Source organism: Chiloscyllium plagiosum, chromosome 6, assembly GCF_004010195.1.
Source record: "Chiloscyllium plagiosum isolate BGI_BamShark_2017 chromosome 6, ASM401019v2, whole genome shotgun sequence".
NCBI classification, from domain to species: Eukaryota; Metazoa; Chordata; class Chondrichthyes; order Orectolobiformes; family Hemiscylliidae; genus Chiloscyllium; species Chiloscyllium plagiosum.
The window spans coordinates 113,599,107-113,626,318 of NC_057715.1; the positions used below are offsets into that span (position 1 = coordinate 113,599,107).

General features: G+C 40.3%; 1 protein-coding gene across 10 annotated transcripts in view; it reads right to left on the reverse strand.

Moving 5' to 3' along the window:
- emsy (EMSY transcriptional repressor, BRCA2 interacting) overlaps nt 1–27,212 on the reverse strand; it is an 89,523-nt gene that overhangs the window by 9,319 nt on the left and 52,992 nt on the right. For 7 of the 10 annotated variants that reach the window (XM_043692462.1, XM_043692460.1, XM_043692464.1 and 4 more), the window contains 5 exons: nt 23,760–23,921; nt 15,002–15,157; nt 11,835–11,843; nt 7,424–7,590; nt 2,263–2,700 (listed from right to left, as the gene is read on the reverse strand). In XM_043692462.1, the coding sequence (XP_043548397.1) occupies nt 2,263–2,700; nt 7,424–7,590; nt 11,835–11,843; nt 15,002–15,157; nt 23,760–23,921 (932 nt within the window). The remainder of the gene's footprint in view (nt 1–2,262; nt 2,701–7,423; nt 7,591–11,834; nt 11,844–15,001; nt 15,158–23,759; nt 23,922–27,212) is intronic. The other 3 variants (XM_043692458.1, XM_043692459.1, XM_043692466.1) reach the window with 3 other exon arrangements.

The window sequence follows — 27,212 nt, forward strand, 5'->3', positions numbered from 1 at the left end:
CTCATAGATCATTTCTAAATCCACTGTCCAGCATCAAACTGAATCATACGGAACAGGAAATTTCTAGCTTTGTTTCCTTTATATACTGACCTAATGGATCTTTGAACAGATTAGCAGTAGACAGTCTGAGGTTTGCCCCAGTACTGTGGGTACTACAGAGAGTTTTAGAAATGCCCTTCATTCCTTACTGCTATATCAATAACTGCTCCTGAAAACATCATGTGCACATGTAGTCAGTGAATACAGGATTAAGCTTGACTGTGGTGCTATCCACATTCAAGCAGCTTTTCAACATTCTATCTAAGCTGACACATGAAGACTGGTCACTTTGCAAGACACAACAGGGTAGTCAGAATTCATGAAACTGTAGTTCAGCATAGAGTGCGGGAAAAGAAAGCTACAGAAGAAGTGAGAGAAAAAAACATTACAGTGCTTCTCAAGTAAAACTGTAAAATTATAATACTTTCAACCCCCTGGGCTGGCTAAAATAGAAACATTACTTGATACTTAACCTTCTGGAAGTATTAAAAATAATTCATAAATTTGACCTATTCAGTCAACTATGGTGGCTAAAATACAGGTTGATTCCATGATGCAAAAATTCTAGAAAAACATAAAATTGCTTCAAACTGACAAGATCAAAGTCTGCCTGCCTGTTCACTGCAAAATTAGTTGTTTTAATTCTCTTGGTGAGCGTCACTCACTGCACCAAGCTTCTCCTGTGTTGACACTGTGCTGACAATCCCAATTGCCAAAGCCACAGAATGGTTGGCCCAAGAAAAGGGAAATATTCACACTGGTATAACGTGAGACATCTTTCTGAAACATCTGTCAAGGCAGAAGTTTAAAGCAGACTAGAATCCATAAACTGCAACAACTTGCAGGTGAAGGGGCAAAATCAAGGGGCAGCTGAATGAGTCTATGTTAGTTCTTTTCTGTTCCATATGAGCCTTCCCACACCACTTTCCAACTAATCTGACCAGCTTATGCTTCTACTCCTTCCCTTCTCATCCAGCTTCTCCTTAAATATAGCAACGACATTTACCTACTGAGGATCTCTAGATGCAAACACTCCATTCAATCTATATTTTGCATATGACATCGGAGCTCTTAATTTATTTAAAGATGATGGTATTAGTTTTGTCTCCAAGTTATTGCACATTGAAGGATAATACAATTCCAAGTGAGCAGGCTCACCTCATCTACTGTTGACATCACAACCTTACCCAAGCGGGTTCTGCAATTCTAATGCTGCAACTGAAATTAATAAGCATTCTAGTGAGTTTTAAACTAGAATGAGGGATAGAATGCTAAGCTAATTAATGCAACATGGAAAGACCAGGTGCATTCATCAGCCACAGATTTTCTGAGAGGAAACAGAGTGACAAAATTTAAAATTAAAACTAAGATAGCAAATGGCAAATCCAGGAAAAATCTTCTTCAAAACAAATGGTTGCAAATACAATTTCACAAAAGACAGTCACTAGGAAAGAGAGGTACTATGGAACATGGAGATAAAATCAAGGAGTATAGAATAAAAAGGTAAGTTTCATCTCTGGCCAACTAAGTGATAGAGTAAACTCACTGTCATACGAATAGTTTTGAGAAGGGATCAACATATTGATGTTATGGGATTAGTAGACAGTACAGACGGCAAGTTACTTGTGATGACTTCTGGCAATCAATACTCTAACCTCCTCAACTCATTCTAATTTCTAATGAGTAGGGCAGCGCAGCCCTACTCATTCCATCTGCTAAAACTTTCTTACCAAAAAATTCTTTACATAAAAACATGTAATCAAGTTACTTGAAGAACTAATGAAGCATTTTAAATGTATAAACTGAAGAACTATAATCTGTAACTGAACTTATACAAGTCCAATTCTGTTGCTAGCAAGTTAGTAATTTCAGTAGGTTTGCTACACTTGGCCTCAGACTCCTGATTTGGAGTGGGAATTGGGAGATCAGTAAAGTTTCCAGCCACTGATCATTACCCACAAGAGGAAAGAAGGGGCATAAACAGTTGGGTGAGAAAAGAGACAAATATATATTACAAGCATTTATGGCAATCAAATTCAGATCACTTCAAGAATTCCAGTGAACACATCACTATTCTTTAATTTGAATCTTAATGATCAATTGACTGCAGCATATTGACTATTACTCTTGCTAACCTACCTTTAGTATATGGTAATCAGAAAAAAACCTGTTGAAACTGCTGACAGGTATTATATGTTCCCAGCTATTATGCAATATTGTTACCTGGCCAGGAAGTGGTTGTTCTGATGAGGCAGGCTGCTGTTTTATGATTAGCTGGGTCTTATCTGGGTGATGCTGCAGATGTGTTGGCGGTGGTAACTGCGGCGTCTGTTGTGCTTGGTGCAGTAGTTTTGGAAATTGCGGCTGTTGTGCTTTTACTGCGATCACCTGCAGCATGGTTGGTTGTGTCTGGGTTGTTGCTGCAGCAACTTGCTGCAGTGTTGGAGATTTAGTCTGTGTCACCTCGTGAGATTGTTGTAATTGTTTTTGTTGATGCTGGGATGAGGATGAGGATGATGGTATCGAGGTGCTGGATCTGTAGAAGAGGCCTGTTTGTGGATCCAATGTGTCCCCTTCCTCTACTTCACTTTCTTCAGCTTCAGAATCATCTTGCTTGGCTACTACACCCTGACCAGTGGCTGCTTGTACCTTTATCGGGATCTAGATGCAGATGTTAGGAATCAAGCAGAAAATTAATGTAAGACATACTTAAACGTAACAATTTTCTGAGGCAAACCAGATTGCATTGTAAAGAAGGTACCATGCATAAAATGTTTGGTGTGATAACAAAAATTCCAACCATATTGAAATCTCTGAACTCAGTATAGGTTCAAGCCCCACTCCAGGAAGTAAGTACATGATCTAGACGAACCCATAGCATTGGAGTACTGAGGACAGCTACAAGTTGAAGGTGTGCCATCCTTCAAGCAAGACATTTAAATAAAGCCATGACTGCTCCAAAGGGTTGGGTTGATCCTAGAGATCCTATAACAGTATTTGAAGCATAGTGTCACAGAGATCTACAGCACAAAGAAGACTCTTCGGCCCATCGTGTCTGTGTCGGTCAAAACAGCCACCTAACTATTCTAAGGAGGAGAAAGTGAGGTCTGCAGATGCTGGAGATCAGAGCTGAAAATGTGTTGCTGGAAAAGCGCAGCAGGTCAGGCAGCATCCAGGGAACAGGAGAATAAGGATATGCAGGTCTTTGGACTCCTCCATCGCCAGACCACAACAAAACGACGGTTGGGGGAACAGCGCCTCATCTTCCGCCTAGGAACCCTCCAACCACAAGGGATGAACTCGGATTTCACCAGTTTCCTCATTTCCCCTCCCCCCACCTTGTCTCAGTCTAATCCATCGAATTCAGCACCGCCTTCCTAACCTGCAATCTTCTTCCCGACCTCTCCGCCCCCACCCCAGTCTGACCTATCACCCTCACCTTGACCTCTTTCCACCTATCACATTTCCGACACCCCTCCCCCAAGTCCCTCCTCCCTACCTTTTATCTTAGCCTGCTGGACAAACTTTCCTCATTCCTGAAGAAGGGCTTATGCCCGAAACGTCGATTCTCCTGTTCCCTGGATGCTGCCTGACCTGCTGCGCTTTTCCAGCAACACATTTTCAGACCTAACTATTCTAATCCAATTTTTCAGCACTTGGCCCACAGCTTCACATATCTTCGAATCACAAGTCACATCTAAATACTTCTTCAATATTATGAAGGTTTTTACCTCTACCACCTTTACAGGCAGAGGGGCCCAGATTCACACCAATCTATAGGTGACAAAGGTTTTCCCCACATCTCCTCTAAACTTCCTGCCCCTTACCTTAAAACTATGCAAAAGGTAAAAACAATGACTGCAGATGCTGGAAACCAGATTCTGGATTAGAGGTTATGGAAAAGCACAGCAGTTCAGGCAGCATCCGAGGTGCTCCTCGGATGCTGCCTGAACTGCTGTGCTTTTCCAGCATCTCTAATCCATAAAACTATGCCACTGGTCACTGATCCCTCTATCAAGAGGAAAAGTCTCTGCTTATATACCCTATCTATGCCCCTCAATTTTATATATCCCACCTTTAATCTCCTCTGTTTGAAGGAAAACAATCCCAGTCTGTCCGATCTCTCTTCATAACTGATAATCTCCAGCCCAAGCAACATCTTGGTAAATTGTCTTTGCACCCTCTCCAGTGCTGTCACATCCCTCCTATAATGTGGATTCCAAGACTGCAAATTATATTCTAGCTGTGGCCTAACCAACATTTTATACTGTTTCAGCATAACCTTCAAGCTTGACTAATTTTTTGAAAGTACATCTTCCTCACTCAACACATTATGGTCATTTGTCAGATCCTTTGCAAAATGAACTTGGCATTTCACACACGACAAGTTACAACATTTCAAAGAGTTCTATTTGCATGTGAAGCACTGGTATTTCTGGGATATAAAAAAGCACCAAGTCATCTTCTAAAAATAAAGTTATGATTAGTTTCAGACTTTTAAGTGAAACAGACATCAATTTTAATCCTTACGAAATATGAATTACTTAAATCAATTGTCTCAAATGTTTAGTTTAAATTTAACCTTTATATTACTGCCAAGTACATGGCTAATAAGCATTAATGAAATGGCAATTTTAAATTGCCTTATACTAGTTACAGCACCAATGATGCCACTCAGCCTGTCATGCTGCAAAAAATCTCAAATTAAGAATCCTTTTAGTGCTATTTGTCTGCCTTCTCCCTATTAACCCTACATATTCTTCCTTTCCAGATAATCATCTAATTATCTACTAATGCTTCGGCAGACTTCACGACTTCCAGACTTAATTTCTCACTGAACAAAAATGTTTTTTTTTATATCACTTTTATTTAAACTTGCACCCTCAAGTTTCTGATTCAGTTCCCAGAAACTGGGAACAGTTTCTCCCTATTGATTCTGTCAGGCCTCTTGATTTTGAGCACCTCAAGCAAATCTTTGTTCAGCCATTTCCCTCTCCCCAAATTAAAAAAAAAAGTCCTAATTTCTCCAATCTAATTTTGTAACTAAAGTTCCTCTTACATGGGCCCATTCTTGTAAACCTTTTCTGCATAACATGACAGGTTCCCTTCGCAGAAGGGCATCAGTGAACCAATAGACCTCCAGCAATATTCATGGTTCTTTGACCTGGCACAGTCCATAAATTGAATTTTATAACTTGCCATGGTAGAAGTGGTGACCAATCAGGGTGATCTGAGCACATTGTGAGCAGGTGGAATGGGGTAAAGGAGAGGGATAATGCCTGTGATTTTCACTAACAAAATTTCAGATCACAGGCTCTGTCCCACTGGAGATGCAAAGTTCAATGAAAATGATCTTCACACAATGTGCTACTTGCAGTATCACCCAACATATGGAGCAAGTTTACAGCAATAAAACTAAAGGAAGGGAAAACTGGGGGAAGGAAATAAAGCAAAATAAGCATTTTTGATGTGACAGCGTTGAATGGAGTACCCACAAAGATAATTACTTGAGATTTTCAAAGTGGTTTCTTAATAATTTCAAAATAGCAGCTCTTTTAAACAGGCTAACTAGTTACTGTTTGGTTGCTGTTTATTAAATTATACTGCGTGTACAATGGCTGCCTCAAAGTTTTATTGATGTTTGAGAGAAGATTCACACCATACAAATCAAGCAAACCATTAGCTCAAATCAGTTACGCTGTGAGCAAATGTGGATATGGACTACCTTTTCATGTACATTCACAGTCCTGCATTGCAAACAACATCTCTCAAAATGTAGACCAATGCCTGTGCACTCTAACCTGTGCAAACAAGCATATATAAATGGCAAGTAGAGTCAAGCAACCTCTCAATGTGCATTCAATTCCTTATACGGTCTCATTCAACACCCTCTGTAAATTAACCAAGACAAGGGAAAAATCCTGTGATCAATTTCAGGAAAAACCCTGGGAAATTCTGTCTGAATTCTGTGTAGCCTTGATTAAGCAAGTTCCATAAGTCTGGAAAAATCAAACCAATCAACTAATTTAACAGATAATCCTTTGCAAGAAAATTGAACTATATTTTCCAAATCATTTGTAATGGCACTGGAAGTCTGGGTGAGTGCTTTGAATCAATTGGCTCAACTGTCCCTTTACTAAAGTGGATAACCACTTTATTGTGGTTATGGATTTTCTAATCAATTTTCTCCTATCCTCCTGGTCAAGCACATAGATATACTAGTTATCTTCTGACGCTTCGCCCAAGCAGTCAATTTTCCTGCCTTAGGTTGAACAGTGTGATCAGGTCTTTCACGAGGGGAGGCACACCCAATCTTGTTCTCACCTGACAACCATGTTGGCCAGCAATTAAAAGTGGAAATCCTAGCTTAGTTACCCCTCTCTAATAGGAAAACTTTTAGCAATTAACTGCCTCACATCTTGAAAGCCAACAACACCCATGTACCAATTGCTGTAGAGGATAAAATAACTACACAGAGGATGGTACCCTATCACCAAGTCACCCTTTATTTACAGGTGCACAGTACATGGGTTCTGACCAGCCAGTTCAGAGCCAGTCCCTAGAATAAAGGCACTCCCTGACATTCCTGGTTTTTTTCCCCTTTTTGTTTTAAACACTACTGCCTAACTGCAGCAGAGCTTATAATTTTCCCCAGCACCCATGTTGTGTGCGCGCAGATGTGAGACACAATGAAAGACAACAGGTGTACAAATCTTTATTCAATTTTCACCACCAAGAAGAAAGGATACACCCAAGTGGCCAGTGACAAGTAATGCTTTTCTCAGAGGGCAATGCTGTGTGATTAAATAGTGAGGGGACGGCAGGGGATTAAATCAAAATAGAGTTGGAAGGGGAAATAATACACTCCACTCCCTGTGGTGCCCACCTCTCCCTGAACAGCTCAAAGTGGATATTCCTAGTTATATCAGTCAACCAGGGATCCTCAACCAAGAATCTCATTCAATTTGACCTTTGTTCCAATCACTAGAGCTACAAACAGATCATTGGAGCAGATTGTGCAATGACCCAAGTGTTCAATTCTTCAGGTGGACTGCCCACATTTGTATCTGGCAGCCATTTTCCTTCAACTCCTTGAAGCCTCGGACAGGTGCAGAAAGCGGAGAGTCAACAATTCAGCAGTTCAGGCATCAGTTAATTCTTCTTGCTCCAGGAGGGGTGTCAATAGTACTGGTAGAGGGGGCAGAAGCAGAATAGCAAACACCAGTGCCATTATGGTACTTCATTATTTACAAACGTTTATTCTCCACATAAAAAAGTAATCTCTATTATAGCTAACAAGTTCCCTATATAATAGCATAACTTTCTAGGCAATCCCATTGGCAGTACTATTTGTAAAAAGGATTGTGCATAGCCAAGTGATTACCTGCTGAAGAACGTGTGTGACTGCAATTGCTGAGGAAACTGGAACTGATTTCATCGCTGCAGGAGGCTGTGCTGACTGCTGCTGTGGGCCACTTGGTAATAATGATGTCAGTGCTACTTCAGCAGAACAGACACTTGAACCAGAAACTGCTGGTTTGATACTTTTCCCTACATTAAAAAGGATCATTAATAGAAAGATACACAAGAGTTGAACAATAAAATTATATAGTGCAAGTAGAGCTGTCAGAAAGTGAAAGTCCTAGTACTAAAACAAGATTAGCACTTTCAGTTCACAGCATCTTTCCTTCTCTTTTTGAGCGGAGGAGACAACCCCCTTAGCAACAGGACATCGCTGACAGGTCAAATTTGAAAATGGATAAGGGGTCAGAAGAGCTTTCAGTTTGCTTCTACTTTATTATTTAATTAAAAATAAATCATTAGCTTCCATTCGCTTGTAAATTGAGTTGGCAAAAATGATAAAAGTTCCAAAAGCTAATGGACCAATATACAATTGCCATTCCTAGCATGATTTCCAACGTTAGTACCAATGATATGGCTTCAAAGCAGGTTTCAGAGTAGTATTGTTTGGTTTCTACCTTTCTTCAGTCGGCTTTTCAGACAAATATATCTTGCAGGTTTCCAACTCAAACCTCTATACCTCAGAATTTGCACTTTTAGTGACTCATAATTCAAGTGGTAATTTATAGGAATTTAGTACAGAAATGGTTGTTAACTACAGCATAAGGTGACACTGGGCATTTGAAATCACTATCTGGTTTTGAACTGAAAAAAAACAGGCAGGACTCAGATTAAATCAGAATCTGAGTTGCTCTGGCTGTTATAGATTTAGAAAGGACAAAGAAATGCACAGGAAGAGCAAGGGACTGAGATTTGGAAAAGACAGAGTCATAGGGGTATACAAGATGGAAACAGCCCCTTTGGTCATCCATGCCAATAGATTTCTTAAACCAAATTAATCCCATTTCCCAGCATTTTTCCCATTTCCCTGTAGATCTTTTCTATCCATATGTCTATCCAAATGTCTTGTAAATGTTGTAATTGTACTCGCTCTACCATTTCCTCTGGCTGCTTGTTCCATATACGTACCACCCTTTGTGAAAATGATGCCCTCAGAACTCTTAAATCTTTCCCTTCTCACCTTAAACCTGTGACCTCTAGTTTTGGACTCTCCAACTCTTAGAAAAAGACCTTGGCTATTCACTTTATTTGTGCCTCTCATGATTTTATAAACTTCTTTAAGGTCACCCCTTAGTCTCTTACATTCCAGGGAAAAAAGTCTCAGCCTATCCAGCCTTGCCTAAAACTCAAACCTTTCAGTCTCATTAACACCCTTGTAAAACTATTTTGCACCCTTTCCACTTTAATAACATCCCTGCTATAACAGGGTGGCCAGAATTGTATGCAATGTCTTGTAAAGACATGTCACGAAGTCCCAACTCCTGTACTCAATGTTCTGACTGATGAAGGCAAGCCTGCCAAATGCTTTCTTCACCATCTTGTCTAACTGTGATGCCACATTCAGGAACTATGTACCTGCACCCATGGATGTCTCTGTTCAATAACACTGCCTAGAGACTTACCATCAACTGTGTAAGTCCTGCCCTGGTGTGTCTTACCCAAATGTAATACCTCAGCATTTATCTGAACTAAATTCCATCTGCCATTCCTTAGCCCACAGACCTTCCTGTTGTACTCTTCGATAACTTTCTTCACTGTCCCACCAATTTTGGCGTCATCTGCAAACTCACTAACCACTCCTCCTATATTCTCAAATAAATTGTTTATATAAATGATGAGCAACAGTGGATCCAGCACAGAGCCTTACAGCACATTGCTGGTCATAGGTCTCCAGTCCAAATAACAACACCGTCTCTTACTATCAAGCCAATTTTGTATTCAATTTGCTAGTTCTTCCTGGATCCCACGTGATCTAACCTTATTAACCAATCTACCATGTGGTATCTTGTCGAAGACCATTTTAATGTCCACGTGGGCAACACCTACCGCACTGCATTGCCCTCATCAATCTTCTTGGCCACATCTTCAACAAAAAACTTAACTAGATTTGACAGACCATTTCCCAGGCACAATGCCATGCTGACAATCCCTAATCAGACTCGCTCTTTCCAAATGCATATAGATCCTGTCTCTCAGCATCCCCTCCAATAATTAACCAGCACTGATGTTAGGCTCACTGCTCTGTAGTTCCCTAGCTTTTCCTTGCAGCCCTTCTTAAATAATGGCACATTAGTCACCCTCAAGTCTTCCATCTTCTCCCCACCCCCAGACTCCCCATTTCACCAGCCTCTTGCCCCTCCCTCCAAGAGACTCCCTATTCATCCAGCCTCTCTCCTATCCCAAACTCACCACTGCAACCTCTCTCCTCCCTCCCCACAGTTCCTGCCTCTCTCCACTCCCCCAAACTCCACATTCCTCATGAAAACAAACCTTCCAGCTCAGTGAGCAAACCTATATCCAGAATCTCTAACCTATTTTCTGCTCCTCCAAACTCCCCACTCCTCAAGCCTCTGAACTCCCCCAGACCCTCCATGTTATTTCCTGGTATTATCAGAGCCCACCATATTGTTTAAAGGTATTGAAGAAAGGAGTTCCTGGGGGACTCCATGCTTTCAGTACTATCACCACCCAAGTGACAGTAGTTAGAGTGTCTATAGCTGCAAGCAAATGCAACTCAAAAGGTCTTAAAATGTTTGAACAAAACGCAAAAAAGATTTTAAAAAAGCAAGAAACGCTGAGTTGGAAGACTATAGGGTTGCATACTCTGCTTAAATTGTGCAGGAAGTCATGCAAAAGTTTATAACTACAAAGGACATATCTTTGATGTACTGACTATTTAAAGTATAATTTAATATTTGGTCTACAACATCCTTCAACTGCTAATGTTTGAATTATGTTGATTTTACTTGGTTTGTTACAACAGAAGTTTCAAGATGCTGAATCTTGTCTAGCGGTTTTCTTTCCATTGATACATGGTAACATTGATTTAGCAGACCATTTTGAGCAGGCAAAAGGCAAATTGCCAAAATCAGTGAGCGAGTGAATAAATTGTTGGCCTTAGTTCCTGATCACTCAAATAGTGGAAATAAATCCTTCAAGTGTTTAAAGTCCAGATCAAACATACATTATCAGTTTGTTTAGGTGAGGTGGTTAGGCAGTGCCAAAGGGATTATTCAACAAAAATTGCAAACATCCGATGATAACAAACGAAAATTCAAGGCACACAATTTAAGATCACTTGCAGACTGTGTCAGTTTTCCTTTTTATATACATGCAAAGACCATAAGATGTCGGTGCAGAATCAGTCCATATCTAGTTTGTTCTGCTACTCATGAGTGATCTGATAATAATTCCTCGAATCCACTTTCTTGCATTTTCCCCATACTTCTCAATCCCTTTATTAATTAATTTATGACAGCCTTGAAATGACTGATTCACATAATCAAAGCACAATCAACAGTCCTCTGCAGTAAAAACTACCCTGTCAAGTCCCTTAAGAATCTTGAATGTTTTATTGAGATCACACCTCACTTTTTGATATTCCAAAGAATATAGACCAAATCGACCCAACCTCTCCTTATAAGTCAGTTCTGCCATACTGGTATCAGCCTAGTGAACCTTCTCTACACTGCCTCCAGTGTCAGTGTATCTTTCCTGAGATATGTAGCAGAAAACTATTCACTGTAGTCCAGCTGTGTTCTGACTACTGCTTTGTATAGTTCGAGCAAAATCTCACTACTTTTATACTCCACTCCCTTTGAAATAAAGGCCAAAGATTCCAGTCAATACAGATTATGCAAAGCAATTATATAATGACCCAGCCTCATTAAGTTGTCTACACTTGCTGTGGAAGTATTTTCCAGTGGCTCCTCCATACACACAGACACATGAGAGCTGGATTTTTGTACATCAGCAATTTAAGAGCCATGTCTAGAACTACCAAAATGCTGCCACCTGGTGGATTTAGAAACACTGACTGCAAAAATCATATTCTGAATTTACAGACAAGTTACTGAGATGCATGAACATAAGAGTTTGATTGTTCTTCCTGTAATTATCTGTTTCTCACTGTCATTCAGGTTCATTGAATCAATGTCTACCATTCACCACCTACCTATATTTACCAGCGGTATTGCAGCGTCCACCTCTCTGTTTCTGAGTTTACCATTTACCTTTACCCTGTTTGTTTCCCAGCATTCTTCTTGGGCATTCATATATCTTCCTCATTAATGCACTCAGTCTGTTCCACGTCTTTTAAAAAAAATAATGCCCCATTCACTTTACTACCCACTGTGTAGAAATATATATTTTAATTTAATCTGATGGGATTTTCAAAAAAGAACATATTGTACATCTTGTCTGATTTCACTCACCAAAGACTGCTTCCCCAGAGGAATTTATCCAATAAGGACCAAATGCAGCAAGTAATAAAAGAGAGAAGTAAAGAATGTTTGGAAGTACAAGGCTAAAGGCATCAGAATTAGTTTGCTTTCTTTTACTAGAAATTAGAAACAACCTGCTTCTAGCTAGGTGGTGAGTGCACTTTCCAACCTTATCTTGATGTAGAACATTTCTCACATCTATAGTTGCTGCTAACAACTATTGCAGAAACTAGCAGGGGGCAGGGAAGAAACCTAAAGAACTGCAGATGCTGGAAATCAGAAACAAAAACAGAAATTACTGGAAAAGCTCAACAGGTCTGGTAGTATCTGTAGAGAGAAATCAGAATTAACATTTCAGGTCCAGTGACCTTCCTTAGAACTATTGGAGGTGGGGGTGCTTGTGTTTAGAAGGAGTGGCATAGTGATAATCTCACTGGATTAGTAATCCAGAATTCCAGTCTAATAGTCACCACAACTGATGGTGAAATTTGAGTTCAATGAAAATCTGGATTTAAAAGCTAGCATAATTGTCCATGTAAACATTGTCAATTTCCATAAACTGGAAACAGAATTTGAACTGGATTTAACATATAAATACGAGGACTACAATATCAGGTCAGATGCTAGGAATCCTACAGCAAGTAACTCACCTCTCAACTCTCCAGAGACTGTCCACCATCTGCAAGGCAAAAGTGAGGAATGTATTGGAATACTTCCCACTTGCCTAGGTGAGTGGAGCATCAATAGTACTCGAGAAGCTGGACACCATCCAGGACAAAGCAGCCCACTTGATTGGTACCACCCTGTAAATATCCACCCCCTCCACCATGCTCAGTTGTAGCAAGAAGTCTATCATCTCCAAGATGCAATGCAGAAATTCATCAAACCCCTTAGAGACCCACAACCATTACCATAAAGGAGGACAAGAGCAGCAGATATGTGGGAATACCACCATCCTGACTTTGAAATATATGATCTTTCCTTCATTGTCGCTGAGTCAAAGTTCTGGAACTTCCTCCCTAATGACATTGTGGATCTACCTAAACCAAATGGATTTCAGCTGTTTAAGGCAGCAGCTCACAATCATCTTCTCTAGGGTTTGAGTAGGGATGAGCAATAAATGACTAGACCAGTCAGCAATGCCCACATAGTACCAATGAATTTTTTAAAAAATCAATCCAGTTCACTAATGTCTTTAGGGAAAGAAATCTGCTGTCCTTACCTGGTCTAGTCTACATGTGATTCCAGATTCACAGCAATATGATTCACTCTTAAATGCCTATCAAAATGGTCCTCACAAGCCACTCAGTTTGAAGGCTATTAGAAATGGACAATAAACTGGCCATATAAAAACGTATTTATCATTAAAAACATCCAATGCCCTTTTTAAGAAACCCATCACCTTGGATAGCCGACATTACGCCAATTCATAAAGGGTTTAAGCATCAATCCTACTTGCAAGGAACTACTTGCAAGGAACGTTCCTTTGGCAGAAATATCAAAATCTATGAGAATTTAGTGTTGCAACGCTTCATGAGAGAGAGAGAGAGTCTCAAGCTGGTAGTGCCATGGATCATGGTGTCACAATGCAAGTGCATATACATGTCAATAAATATAAATAAGCTGAGTTTGGAAATTTTTTTTTCCATTTGTTCTCACCCCACAGTGTTTTTCTCCTGAAGGCAATGGTATGCCTTGTATTATGACAAGGTCAGCATTCGCTTTTGTTACTGATGACTTTAAACAGCTAGTATTTGCAGGTTCTAGTGATTAAAGCCTTCACAGATGAAAGCTACTTCTTTCAGCAAATGCTTTTTTATTGTAATAAAATATCATCTGATTTCACTCAGTGGACAGAATCCCTGACAGAATCTCTCTCTTTCTCGTTATTGTTCCTCAACCTAAAGAAGCTGAGAATAATTATAGAAAGCTCATCCAATCAACTTAAAATATGGTATAAATAGCCTAAAACTGAAGAAGAACAAATACAAGTGTCTTCATCATCAGCTTTGCAACTATTCCAATATAAATTGGTACTAGATTAGATTTCAAAGTTTTTCTTTAATTCATAACCGAATGTGGGTATCACTGGCTAGATCAGCAATTATTGCCTAACCAAATTGCTAGGAGGGCAGTTAAGACTCAACCACATTATTGTGGATCTGGATTCACATGTAGACCAGACCAGGTATGGATTTCAGATTTCCTTCCCTTAGAGGTTTATAAAATCATGAGGGGCATGGATAGGATAAATAGACAAAGTCTTTTCCCTGGGGAGGGGGGAGTCCAGAACTAGAGGGCACAGGTTTAGGGCGAGAGGAGCAAGATATAATAAAGGGACCTAAGGGGCAACCTTTTCACACAGAGGATGGGGCATGTATAGAATGCACTGCTAGAGGAAGTAGTGGAGGCTGGTACAATTACAACATTTAAGAGGCATCTGGATGGGTATATGAATAGGAAGGGTTCAGAGGGATATGGACCAAGTGCTGGCAAATGGGACTAGATTAGGTTAAGATATCTGGTTGGCAAGGACGAGTTGGACTGATGGGTCTATTTCTGGGCTGTACATCTCTATGACTCTAAAAGGATATGAGTGAACCATGCGAGCTTTTGTAACGATTGACAACAGTTTCATGACCATCATCAGACTCTTAATTCCAGGTGTTTTTGATAACGAACTCAAATTTGAACCCTGATCCCCAGAACATTACCAGAGTCTCTGGATTAATAGTTTAGTGATAATAGGAGAAAGTGAGAACTGCAGATGCTGGAGACCAGAGTCAAAAAGTGCAGTGCTGGAAAAGCACAGCCGGTCAGGCAGCAACCAAGGATTAGGACAGTCAACGTTTCGAGCATTAGTATTCCTGATGAAGAACTTATGCTCGAAACGTCGACTCTCCTGCTTCTCGGATTATGCCTGATCTGCTGTGCTTTTCCAGCGCTGCACTTTTTGACATTGATGATAATAAACGTCAGGTTCTCAGGCTCAGTCAACTTCTGGCACAAAGCTAAAAAAGGTGACTAAAAAAGAAAACTATTTGCACTGCTATTCCTTTATTAAAGTCTGGAAATTAACTGATATTTATTTACCATGCATCTAAACATATTGTCATTTTCAGAAACTTCTCTTTTGACTTCAAGTAGGGGGCACTTACCAGAGTTGAAGTACTCTGAAGCTAGCTCCGAATCAAGAGCAGTGATGGCAGGGCTTTCTGGTGACAACCTCTTTTCCTGTGTCATTTGGATTGGGACTGCCATCTGACTGAGGTCAATAGTTGGCTGCCGAGATTTAGACTCCGATTTTTCTTTACCTACACCAAATACAGAGAAATGTCCAAATCATTTTCCTTAGACCAAATTGCTCCTCACCAAAATAGAGTCAAAAACACTGCTCAGAACTTGTCTGCACTTGAACAACACCTGTAAGCATAAACATTTCGACAGGAATTAATGCTACTCCCTAGCATGAACACTGACTGATTTTTCTCACATCAGACAAGATCAGCTGAGTCAGTGCAGACCAAAGAACAGTAAATATGGTTATCCATTCACTGTCATGTATAAGTCCGCAACATGGGTGTGATTAAACAACTAATGAAAATACAATGAGCTGAAGTCATGGGGATAGAGTAAATATACAATAGCAAATTTGAATAAAGTAAAGTAATGGGCAAGTGATAGCTGGTACTGTACGATCTTTGACAAGGAAATTCAAACCATAGAGATTGCAGGGCAGAGACTAGTCATGACTATGCTAATAATGGGAAACTATAATTAATACGGATGGATTTGAGACACTGGGACAATGTTCACTGGAGCAAAGAAGGTCAAGAGAAGAAATTATAAAGTTTTTCAAATTAGGAAGGTTTTTAGTATGGTGAGTGAGGAGAGGCTTGCTCCTCTGTTTGGGAAGTTGATACAAGGGATCATCAATTTAACTCAAGCCCAAAATGAGAGGCACAGGAGACATTGTTTTGCACAGAGCACTAATTGCTTTGTTATAAGAAACCCTGCATCCTTGAGAAACAAACAGAATAAATGTTTTGCAAACCAAAAAGCAAAGCTATGAAAGCAAAGTGAGGACGGCAGCAAAGTTAGTTTTGAATTTACTGCACCAAGAACTGGTGTATACACAATGGATTAATGACCCGTGCTAAAAACATAATGGAGATGCTTCAACAAATTTGTCACCAGTCAGGTCTACAATCACTGCAATGAAGAGTAGGCTACAGGCTACAATTGAAACAGAACAGAACAGAAATTGTGTCCTCTTTTGCTTCAAAACAAAACAATTCCTTCACAGAATAAAGTGTTACAGGTAATTGTAACAGTTTTTTGGCAATCAGCACTCAGTTATACCTAACTAAAGCACCATCTTTAGGTAACTCCTTTCAGACAATGTAAAAGTTATCAGCTCTTTTAGCTCTCACCTTACCATACAACCATTGGTAGGGGGTGTTGGCTGTTTTGAAAAGCACTAAGGTAGACAAGTTCCCAAGACCTGATGGAATCTATCCCAGAACACTGGGTTGAGGGTGGGGGGGGATGCGGAAGGGAGGAAATTGCTCAGGCCTTGTATGAAATCTTTGTATCTGAGAATAACCAAAGTTGTTCCTTTGTTTAAGGAGGACAACAGGGATAATCTGAAAAATTACAGGCCAGTAAGTCTTACATAAGTAGCAGGCAAATTCTTGGAAAAAGATTCTTAGGAATAGGATTTACTCACATTTGGAAAAATATGGACTTATTAGCGATAGGCACCATATCTTTCTGCAGGGGGAAGTCTTTCCTCACAACCTTGATTGAGTTTTTTTTGAAGAAGTGACAAAGATGACTGATGAGAGCAGGGTGGTGGATGTTGCCTACAGGGACTTTAGCAAAGCCCCAAATGGAAGGATGCTACAGAAGGTGAAGTCACATGGGATTCACAGTGAGTCTGTTAAGATGGATACAGAATATCTTGGTCAAAGAAGACAAGAGTATCAGTGGAAGAGTGCTTTTCTGACTGGAGATCTGGAACCAGGGGTGTTCTGCAGGGATCAGTGCTGGGACCCCTGTTTTCTGTAATTTATATAAATGATCTGGAAAAGAATGCAGCTGGTCTGATTAGTAAGTCTGTGGATGACACAAGATTGGGGGAGCTGCTGAGAGTGGAGTGCCAGAGGATACAACAAGATATAAGTAGGCTGGAGACTTCAATGGAGCAATGGTAGATGGAATTTAATTCAGGCAAACATAAGGGGATACATTTTGTACAGTGTAATGCAGGAGGGAAGTACACAGTAAATAGCAGAACCCTGAGGAATTACAGAGGGACCTAGGCATACATGTCCACAGTTCCCTGTAAGTGACAACACAAGTAGATAAATAAGGTAGTCAAAGAGACATACAGTATGCTTTTCTCGATTGGTTGGAGCATAGTGTATAAAAATTGGCAAGTTACGTTGCAGCTGTATAGAAGTTCAGTTGGGCCACAATTGGAATATCATGCACAGTTCTGGTCACTATGCGACCAAAAGATTGTGGAAGTTTTGGAGAGGGTACAGAAATGATTTACTAGGTTGTTGCATGGTTTGGCGGGTATTAGCTATGAGGAAAGAATTGACGAACTTGGTTTGTTTTCACTTCAACATCAGAGGCTGAGGGACAACTTGATAGAAGTTTACATATTGTTGAGAGGTATGGATTGTATACCAATTACTATAGGAAATAGCTTTAAGGTAAAGGGGGGAAAGTTTAAAAGGAGATGTGAGAGGCAAGGCTTTTTTTTAAAAGAAACACATGAGCTTGGATTGCATTTCCAGAAGAGGTGGCAGAATCAGATACAACTGAAACCTTAAAAAAAATCTTAACAGATTCACAAGTAGGCAACAAAGAGGGGAATAGGAGGCTAAAGGGTTTTAATTTAGAAAGGCGTCTTGTGTCAGTGTGGGCTTGGTGAGCCGAAGGGCCTGTTCCTGTGCTGTATGTTTCTTTGTTCTTACTTTATTCTGTATGCGAGGGCAAGCAAAGCAAAAGCTGCTGATCAACCAAATCTACCTAGAACTTTTACACATGGCAGTCAGTGTGATGGGTGGGAGTCTTTGAACACATTGTCAACCTGCTATTTCCTTGGGAAAAGTGCAAAACAATATGATAGAGTTAAAGGAATGAGGAAGGAAAGGCACAGACACTAGGAACATGGACAAAAGAGTTGAATTCCAAAGGTGAGATGAGAGTGACTGCCCTTGACATCAGGCCATATTTGAGAGAGTGTGGCAACAAACCTAGCAAACCTAGACTCAATAGTGAAAATTCTCCACAGGTTTGAATAATATCTGGCACAGAGAAGACAGTTAATAGTTGTTGGAGGTCAGTTATCTCAGCTCCAGGACATCTCTAAAAGGAGTTACTTGGGATACCATTCTAGATCTGATAATCTTCAGCTGCTTCATTAATTACCTTTCTTGTGGTCAGAAATTGAGATGTTCACTGATGATTGTACAACATTCAGCATCATTCGAAACATCTCAGACACTGATGCAGTCAATGTAAAAATGCAGTTAAGACCCAAACAATGCAAGAGACATGGGCTGACAAATGGCAAGTAACATTCACAGCACACAAGCACCAGGCAATGAGCATTTCGAACGAGAGAGATTACAACCATCGTCTCTTGACATTCAATGAACTCCCTACAGTCAACATCCTGGATGGTTACCACTGACCAGAAATTGAACCGGACTAACCACATAAAGGCCACCACAAGAATTAGGAGTTTTAATAGAAGAATTACACCTGACTCAAAACACTAAGTGTTTCTCTCTCTCCACAGATGCTCACAGATCAGCTGAGATTCTCCAGCATTGTATTTGCAATCGCATAAATACTGTGCCTCAAATACTGTGCAGGCCAGACACTAGGAGCCCTGCAGCGAGTAATTTATCGCCTGGATCTCCATAGTTCAGCATAAAGGAGCCGATGACTGACATCAAATTCGCAAACATTCTCTCCCTTTATTAAAGAGTAGCAGCAGTGTCACCATCTACAGATGCAGCACAGAAATTCAACAATGCTCCTTAGACAGCACACGCCAAACACACAGCTTCTACCATTTAGAAAGACAAAAGCAACCGATACATGTAAACACCACCACCTACAAGTTCCCCTCCAAGCTACCTACCATCCTAACTTGGAAACAGATCACAATTCCTTCACTGCAATTGAGTCAAAATCCTAAAACTCCCTCCCTAACAACACCTACAGCAAATGGACTGCAGCAGTTCAAGAAAACACTGCACTATCACTTTCTCAAGTGCAATTAGGTATAGGCAATGAATGCTAACACAGTGAGACCCTGATCCCAGAATAAAATAAATCTAGCAAATACAAGTTCAAATTAAAATTTATTAAAGTGCCAGAGCCTGGATATAGTATTGCATTCAACAATGTATGGTAATTTCCTTCATGGTCAGAAAAGGGTGTTGGTGGCAGACTGTTAAATGTCACTGGATTAGTAATCCAGAAGTCCAGGCCAATGTTCTGTGGACATAGGATCAAGTCCTACAATATCAGCTGGTGAAATTTGAATTCACTAAAGATCTGGGAATAAAGAGTTGGCCTACTGGTGGCTATATAATCCATATTGATTGTTGTAAAAAGGTTCGGAAATGTCCCTTTGGAAAGAAGATCTGCTGTTCTTGTCTCATCTGGCTTACATGCGACTCTAGAATCACAGCAATGTGGTTAACTCTTAACTGCTCTCTGGCAATTACAGATGGCAACAAATGCCAACCTAGCCAGTGATACCCTCAAAAGCAAATAGAAAATATGCCTAGAGTGACACATCTCCAGCACTTTAAGGCACAGCTTTTTTTTAAAATGACAAATGCAGGCTTGTTGGTCACAAGACCAGTTGAAGTGGTTGGGAATTTGTGGGTTAATTATTGTGACCATGGAACTCTGGAGTTTCAGTTATCCAGGACATAATAGCCCAACATTCAGGATATGTTAATGGAACCTTAGCTGATGAAAGTTGTTTTGATCACATTTTGTCTAATTCCTCATTCCTCTTGCAATTTCTCATTTATTTTGTTCTAAGTCTCCTACCATAAGGCTTTGAAGCCTCGACAACTCTCTAATTAATTCTAGATTCACTATCCTCTAAGAAGAAAATTTAAGTGGGTGACCGCTCACTCTCAGATTACACCCTTTGGTCATAGACTTTCCTACAAGAAGAAACAACCTCTTCCCATTAACCCGGTCAAGTCCCTTCTGAATCTTAAATGTTTCAGTTCAGTCTCATGTCATCCTTCAAATGAGTACAACTCAACTTACCACTTTCACTGACAGTCCCTCCATACCCTGCAGCAACCTTGTGAACCTTCTTTGGATCGCCTCCAATGTCAGTACATATTACCTAAGATAAGGAGCCCAAAACTAGTCACAACATCCAAGCTATGGTCTGACTAGTGCCTTCTATAGTTTTAGCAAGACTTAGCAGTATTTTTATACTCCATTCCCTTTGAAATAAAGGCCTACATTCCATATGTCTTCTCTCTTCCTCACTGACCTTAGGAAACAGTTCTTTTTGACATTCACGGACAAAGATTCCCAAATTCCTCTGTGCTGCAGCTTTCTCGATTTAAATAACTGGAAAAGTGCAAAACTTTGTACTTTCCCACATTATATTCAAAATGTCAAGTTCTTGACTACTCACTCAACCTGTCTATATCTCTCTGTAGATTGTGTCATCTTCGTATCTTGAATTCTCAACAAGCTTTTGTGCCATCTGAAAACTGAGCAATAGCACCTTCACTTCTCTCATCGAAGTAATTAACATAGATTGAAAATGTCTGCTTTAATCCAACTGTCTCCTATGGTTAGCCAATTCTTTACCCATTCTAACAGACCATTGTTAGCACCACTGGCTCTTAAGCAATTCCAAGATTGAAGCAGAGTAGGAATCCTCAGTCAGAGCATGTTGCTCCGACCGTTTATTTTCTTTTATTTCTTTATTTCTCTTTCGTGTTTCTTTTTCCTTCTTTCTTCTAGGTGATGTCCTGAACTCCCGGTGTCAGCACAGGCCCAGCGTTGCTGTCTCTCGGCAGTCCTACTTGTCCTCAGCATGCACTTCTGGTCTTGAAATGATTCCAGAGCAGTCTCCTGGTCTCGCAGAGTCAAGACCCGTCACAGATTGGAGGCAAGGTGCCAGCGTGGACTGGGTTGGGAAGACTGTTATTCTTACCTTTTTACTTCTTTATTTTACTAAAATATGTTCCATGCAGTATATCTCTATGACTCTATTCATATGATCTGTAATGCTGGACTTTATTCTTCTTTATTTTTCTAAATATTATTCCCAAAGAACTTATACTTAAGAATCTGTATCTAGGTACATTAAATGGTGCCTTAAGTGGTGATTTGTAAACTTTTCACTGTATTCATTTGAGCACGTGACAATAAAGCTAATTCCATTTCTATTAAGTAGCCTTGTGTGGTACTTACCAGACACCTTTCGAAATCCAAATATATTACATCTATTGTTCCTCTGACCATGCATGTTACCTTTTCAAAGAATTCCATAATAATACCAATTTCAAAACTGTCATTGTCTACCACATCCCAAGTATGATAAAAATACATTTTTTAATCAATGAGATAAGCGCCACAGTTTTACTCCCAGAGTCATTGCATAGAGTAACTTCTCATCATCAACGGATTTTAACTTCTATTCCAAATCATCATGTTTGCTCTCCCATGAGTTCATTGCTCTCTTATTATCCCCAAACCTTGCTTTTGTGTAAACATACCATTTTCATTCCTTTCATCTTGACATTCCACATGGACTTGCTAATCCAATTGCACAGATAGGTTTATCTCTGGTAAGTTCCTTGCATTGTTCCCACTTTCATGTGCCTTCTGTGCCCCAAAACTATATCCTTTTGTATCCCTGTCTGGAAAGAAATGACTTCCCAATTCACTCGCTGGTGTACCTTCAAAATCCCAACTCTCTAGCCTTAAACCCTCCATCGGCACAATATATCAGTAGCTACTGCTTTGCTCAATCTCAGCTTTCATTCCTAGCCCCAAACAAAAGCACTGATTTCTCTCACCCAGGCTGTTCCCCCAGTACTGCCCTCATCACTGATCCTTTAAGGCTGAGGAATGCACATTCCAAAAAGGATATGGTGGACAGCGGGATTAGCCATCACCTGGTCTGGATAGACCATTGGTTATATCCTGCTATCATCCGCTAAACTTGATCATTATTTCATAGAATCATAGTCATACAGCACAAACCAGATCCTTCGGTCCAACTCGCCCATGCCGACCAAGTTTTCCAAAATAAATGAGACCAACTTGCCTGCATTTGGCCCACATCCCTCTAAACCTTTCCTATTCACATACTTGACCAAATGTCTTTTAAATGTTGTAACTGTACCCGTATCACCACTTAAAACTGGCAGTTCATTCCACAAAAACCACCTTCTGCGTGAAATAGTTCCACCTAGAGTCCCTTTTAAATCTTTCTCCACTCACTTTAAAAATACACCCATTAGTTTTGAACGTCCCACACCCTACAGAAAAGACCTTTGCAATTCGTCTTACCTGTGCCTCTCATGATTTTATTAACCTCTATAAGGTCACCCTTCAATCTCCTATGCTCTAGTGAAAGAGCATAGAGGCCTATCCAGCCTCTCCTTATAACTGGAGACCTCTAGTCCTGGCAACATCCTAAGAAAACACTAAGATTCCTTTTTTATTGCAGACCTTCTCAAATTGCTCTCCCATCCACTCTTACCTTTGAAATTATGTGCAAATGGTTTCTTTGTCACCAATTTTGAGCCAGCCAATTAGATGTCCCAGCATAGTATTAAAACTACTCTTAAGGTCACAAATGATATTCTACGTGACTGTGACAAAGGTAGACATTCCTTCCCTGTCACTCCTGATCTGTCTGCAGCCTTTGCATATTGACCACCACATCCTATTTAAACTCCTCTCCGCTGTCAACCAACTGGGTGGGATTATACTCAACTAATCCCAATGCTACCTTTTCAAGAAAACTCAGAGCATCATTTACTGATGTTCCTGTCCCACAAAGGATATGTCCTTGGCCCCTTCCTATTTCTCAGTCACATTTAACAAGGTGATCTTCAGATCTTGTACTTGTGCCATCACTGACATTGTCTATTTTCACCTCCACAAACTTGCTCGAACAAGCCTCTGTCTCAGCTCAAACCATGATTCATACATTTGTTACATTTAGACTTGTCACACTCTTGGCTGGCATACCAAATTCTACCCTCTGTAACCTTGAAGGCCATCCAAAAGTGCACTGCCTATGCCTTAACTTGAAACAAATGTTCCATTCTGTGCTCACTTACCTACACTGGAAGCAACAGTGATTTTAAATTTCTCATGCCATCAAATACTCCCATGGCATTATACCTCTAACTCAATTCTTGCAGTCCCATACCCTTTGACACATCTGCACTCCTCTAATTCAAACTGCATCCCTGATTTTAGCTGTTCTACCACTAATGGCTGCCTCAGTCCTAAACTCTGGAATACTCTCCATCTATCTTTATATCTTGCTTTCCTCTCAAGTCATTCCTTAAAACCTATCATTTCACATCAAACATTTTGGTTATCTGACCTCACATCTCCTTTAGGTGGCTCAGTGTCACCTATATAATGTCCTTTGTGACAGGTCATGCAATGTTTCATCAAAAGTAATATAAAAATATAAAATATTGTTTGCTAATGTTTGCTTCAACCTCCCTCTGCACAAAGTAAAAATTTGGATGGCTGAAGGGAAATTCAGTTTCCTTAAGCCTGTCAATTTTTTAGAATGGAAGCATTAGTCCACTTCTCCACCATCACAATACTTCTCCCCACATTAAGCCAGCAGTTTAATAAAATGCACACCTGTCTGCTGGAGTTCCAGCAGTGCTTTAATGGTGGAAGTGGCTGATTGGGGTTCTCCAGAAACATCCTGGTAGATGATTGTAGGGCTGGTGTCCATGGCAACTTCATGTTCTGCCCAATCCTGGCTCCTTGATGAAATAACATGGACTACTTGCTGAGAGTCTGCAATTAAAAGCACAAATTTTATTAAAGTTGCAGTACCTCAAATCTGAACTTCTACTTTGCGAAACAAGAAGTCACATTTAGAACATTATGATGTAACTGGTACACTGAAAGCTTCCACTTTTCTCTTCACACATACAGCTATAAACATCTACATATGCTTGTGCATACACACCCCACATTCCCATTTGCATCGATACAGAAACACACACTCATTCTCACGTAGATACACATGCACCCCCCCCCCACAAAATATATTCACGCATACATACAGATACATCTATGTACAGTCAGTTCTCCTGACTGTTCAGTTGTTAACAATAGCAGGTAAGTAAACTGTGCAGACAATTCCAAGCTTGTGTTGAGTTCATTAATTTCAACTAGAGTAATTGCTTCAGCATTCAGAAGAAAGTCAGCCAGGTTCCTGTTCAATTTTTAAAATTCTAGTGTTCTATAGAGTTGGATTACAAATTTTCTGAATCAATCTTTGATTTAGGTACATTATGACACACCTCTGGAGGAGGTGGGACTTAAAACCAGGCCTCCTGACTCAGAGGTAGGGACGTCACCACTACACCAAAAGAATCCGTTAGGTTTCTGTTCAAGATCTGTCATTTGAGGACAGGGATTTAATTATCCTTTTGATCATATATCACATTAAAACTCATTTTGACTCTCAGAGGAGCAATAAATGTCACTGTTCCTAAGCCTATTCCACATCTACTTATATGAGTTCCGGATGTAAGTTTGCTCGCTGAGCTGGAAGGTTCGTTTTCAGATGTTTCGTCATCATACTAGGTAACATCATTAGCGAGCCTCCAGTGAAGCACTGGCGGTATTGCCTGCTTTTCACTTAAGTGCTAATCCCTTACTGGCATAAAATTCACTAAAGAGGAGGAAAATAACAACAAATTGCCATTCCTAGATGTCACAGTAGAGCGAACAGCAAATGGGGAATTTCAAACCAGCATCTACAGGAAAACAACACACACGGACCAAATACTGAACTACAGAAGCAACCGTCCCAACACCCACAAACGGGCCTGTATTAGAACATTATTCTGACGAGCTACCACACACTGCAGCACAGAGGAACTATGAAGAACAGAGGAAAATCACCAATACAGTGTATTCAAAAAGAATGGGTACTCAATGAACACAGTCTGCCGATTTCTCAGCAACAAACCTAAACAAGCAGATAAAACACATCCAGAAAGCCTAGCCAGTCTCCTCTATATCAAAGGCATCTCAGAAATGACTGCCAGACTCCTCAGACCCCTTGGCACCATGGTAGCCCAAGAACCCACCAACACACTAAAACAGCAGCTAATGAATTGAAAGACCATACACAGACAAGTAAGAACAGTAACAAATACTACATTGGACAAACAGGCAGAAAACTAGCCACAAAAAAAAGACATGACCAACTCTCACTAGTATCTTTACATACAGATGAGGAAGAATACAACTTCGACTTAGACAACACATCCATCCTAGGACAAGCCAACAGAGAGATAGACGAGGATTCCTAGAAGCATGGCATTCCAACAGGAACTCTATCAACAAACACATTGAATTGGACCCCTTTACCACCCCCTGAGAAAAAGAACAGGAAATGACATCGCCAGCCCAAGGAAACCTAAACACATAAATAAAAAGCAGGCTATACCACTAATGTTTTACTGGAGGCTCACTGATGATATTATCTAGTATGGTGACAAAATGTCTGAAAACAAACCTGCCAGCTCAGTGAGCAAACTTACATTCAGAATCTCAAACGGTGCTACAAATCTTCTTAAAACTCGCCACTTATATCAGTTCATGGCTGATCTATATTGACAAATCTCCATTTCTCGAACTTGACCAGCTTCTTAATTTCAACCATAATGGCTAGGTTCTCACTTTAAGAATAAACCATTTTCTGAATTTACCGTGGTTTCGTAATTCCCACTCTAAAAAATATTATTGTAATTATCAGATATGGATTTTTAAAACCATTCTTTAATGGAATCTGTGCAGTGCTGACAAAACATTCGTTGCCCAACCCTATTTTCCATTATAAAAATGGTAGGGAGCAGTTAACGTTTACCCTTTAAACTTCAAAAATTAGGGGAATAAAATAAAAAGTAGTTTTAACCTTGTAACCTAATCCTTTAAAAGCAGGGGGGTCTTGTGGAATAGTGGTAGTGTCCCTACCTCTGGGCCTGGAGGTCTGATTCAAGTTTTACCTGCTTGAAATTTGTAATAACATCTCTGAATAGACAGATTAGAAAATATTGATTCCTTTCAACTGACTCACTATTCAAGATGACCAAGTTGAAAACACAATACTTCTGCTCTCTCTCCCTAGACCTTGACACTTTCAGCTTCTAAAAGAGCTACTTCTTTCTCAAAAGTACTCAGTCAGATCATCTCCACAGCCTGCTGTTCCACAGGTTCACCACCAAGTGAAATAATTTCTCCTCATGGCAGTCTGAAACTAACCGTTTGTCTGGATCACCTTTCTTAGGAGACCAAATCTACACACAATACTCCAGGTGTGATCTCACCAATGCCCTGTACAACTATAGTAAGACTTCCTTGCTCCCAATCTCAAACATTCTTGCAATGAAGGCAAACATAACATTTGGCTTCGTAATTACCTGCTACGAATATATGCATATATGGAATGGACTGCCCCAATTGGCGGTGGAGGCCAAGTCTATGGATACTTTCAAGAAAAAGATGGATAGAGCTCTTAAAGATAGTGGAATCGAGGGTTATGGGGATAAGGCAGGAACAGGATACAGCCATGATCATAATGAATGGTGGTGCTGGCTCAAAGGGCCGAATGGCCTACTCCTGCACCTATTGTCTATTGCTACACCTGCTTGCTTCTTGCCCCCCACCTTTTCTCAGTCCCAGCCCTCAGACTCAGCACCGCCTTCTTGACCTGCAATCTTCTTCCCGACCTCTCCACCCCCACCCCCTCTCCGGCCTATCACCCTCACCTTAACCTCCTTCCACCTATCGCATTCCCAACGCCCCTCCTCCCTACCTTTTATCTTAGCCTGCTTGGCACACCCTCCTCATTCCTGAAGAAGGGCTTATGCCCGAAACATTGATTCTCCTTCTCCTTGGATGCTGCCTGACCTGCTGCGCTTTTCCAGCAACACATTTTTAAGCATACAAGAATACCCAGGTCCTTCTGTTCATAAATCTACTCCATTTAAATGGAGTAGATTTTTTTAACCTACTGAAGCAAAACCTTTACTTATCCACGTTACGTTGTATCCATCACATATTTATCTG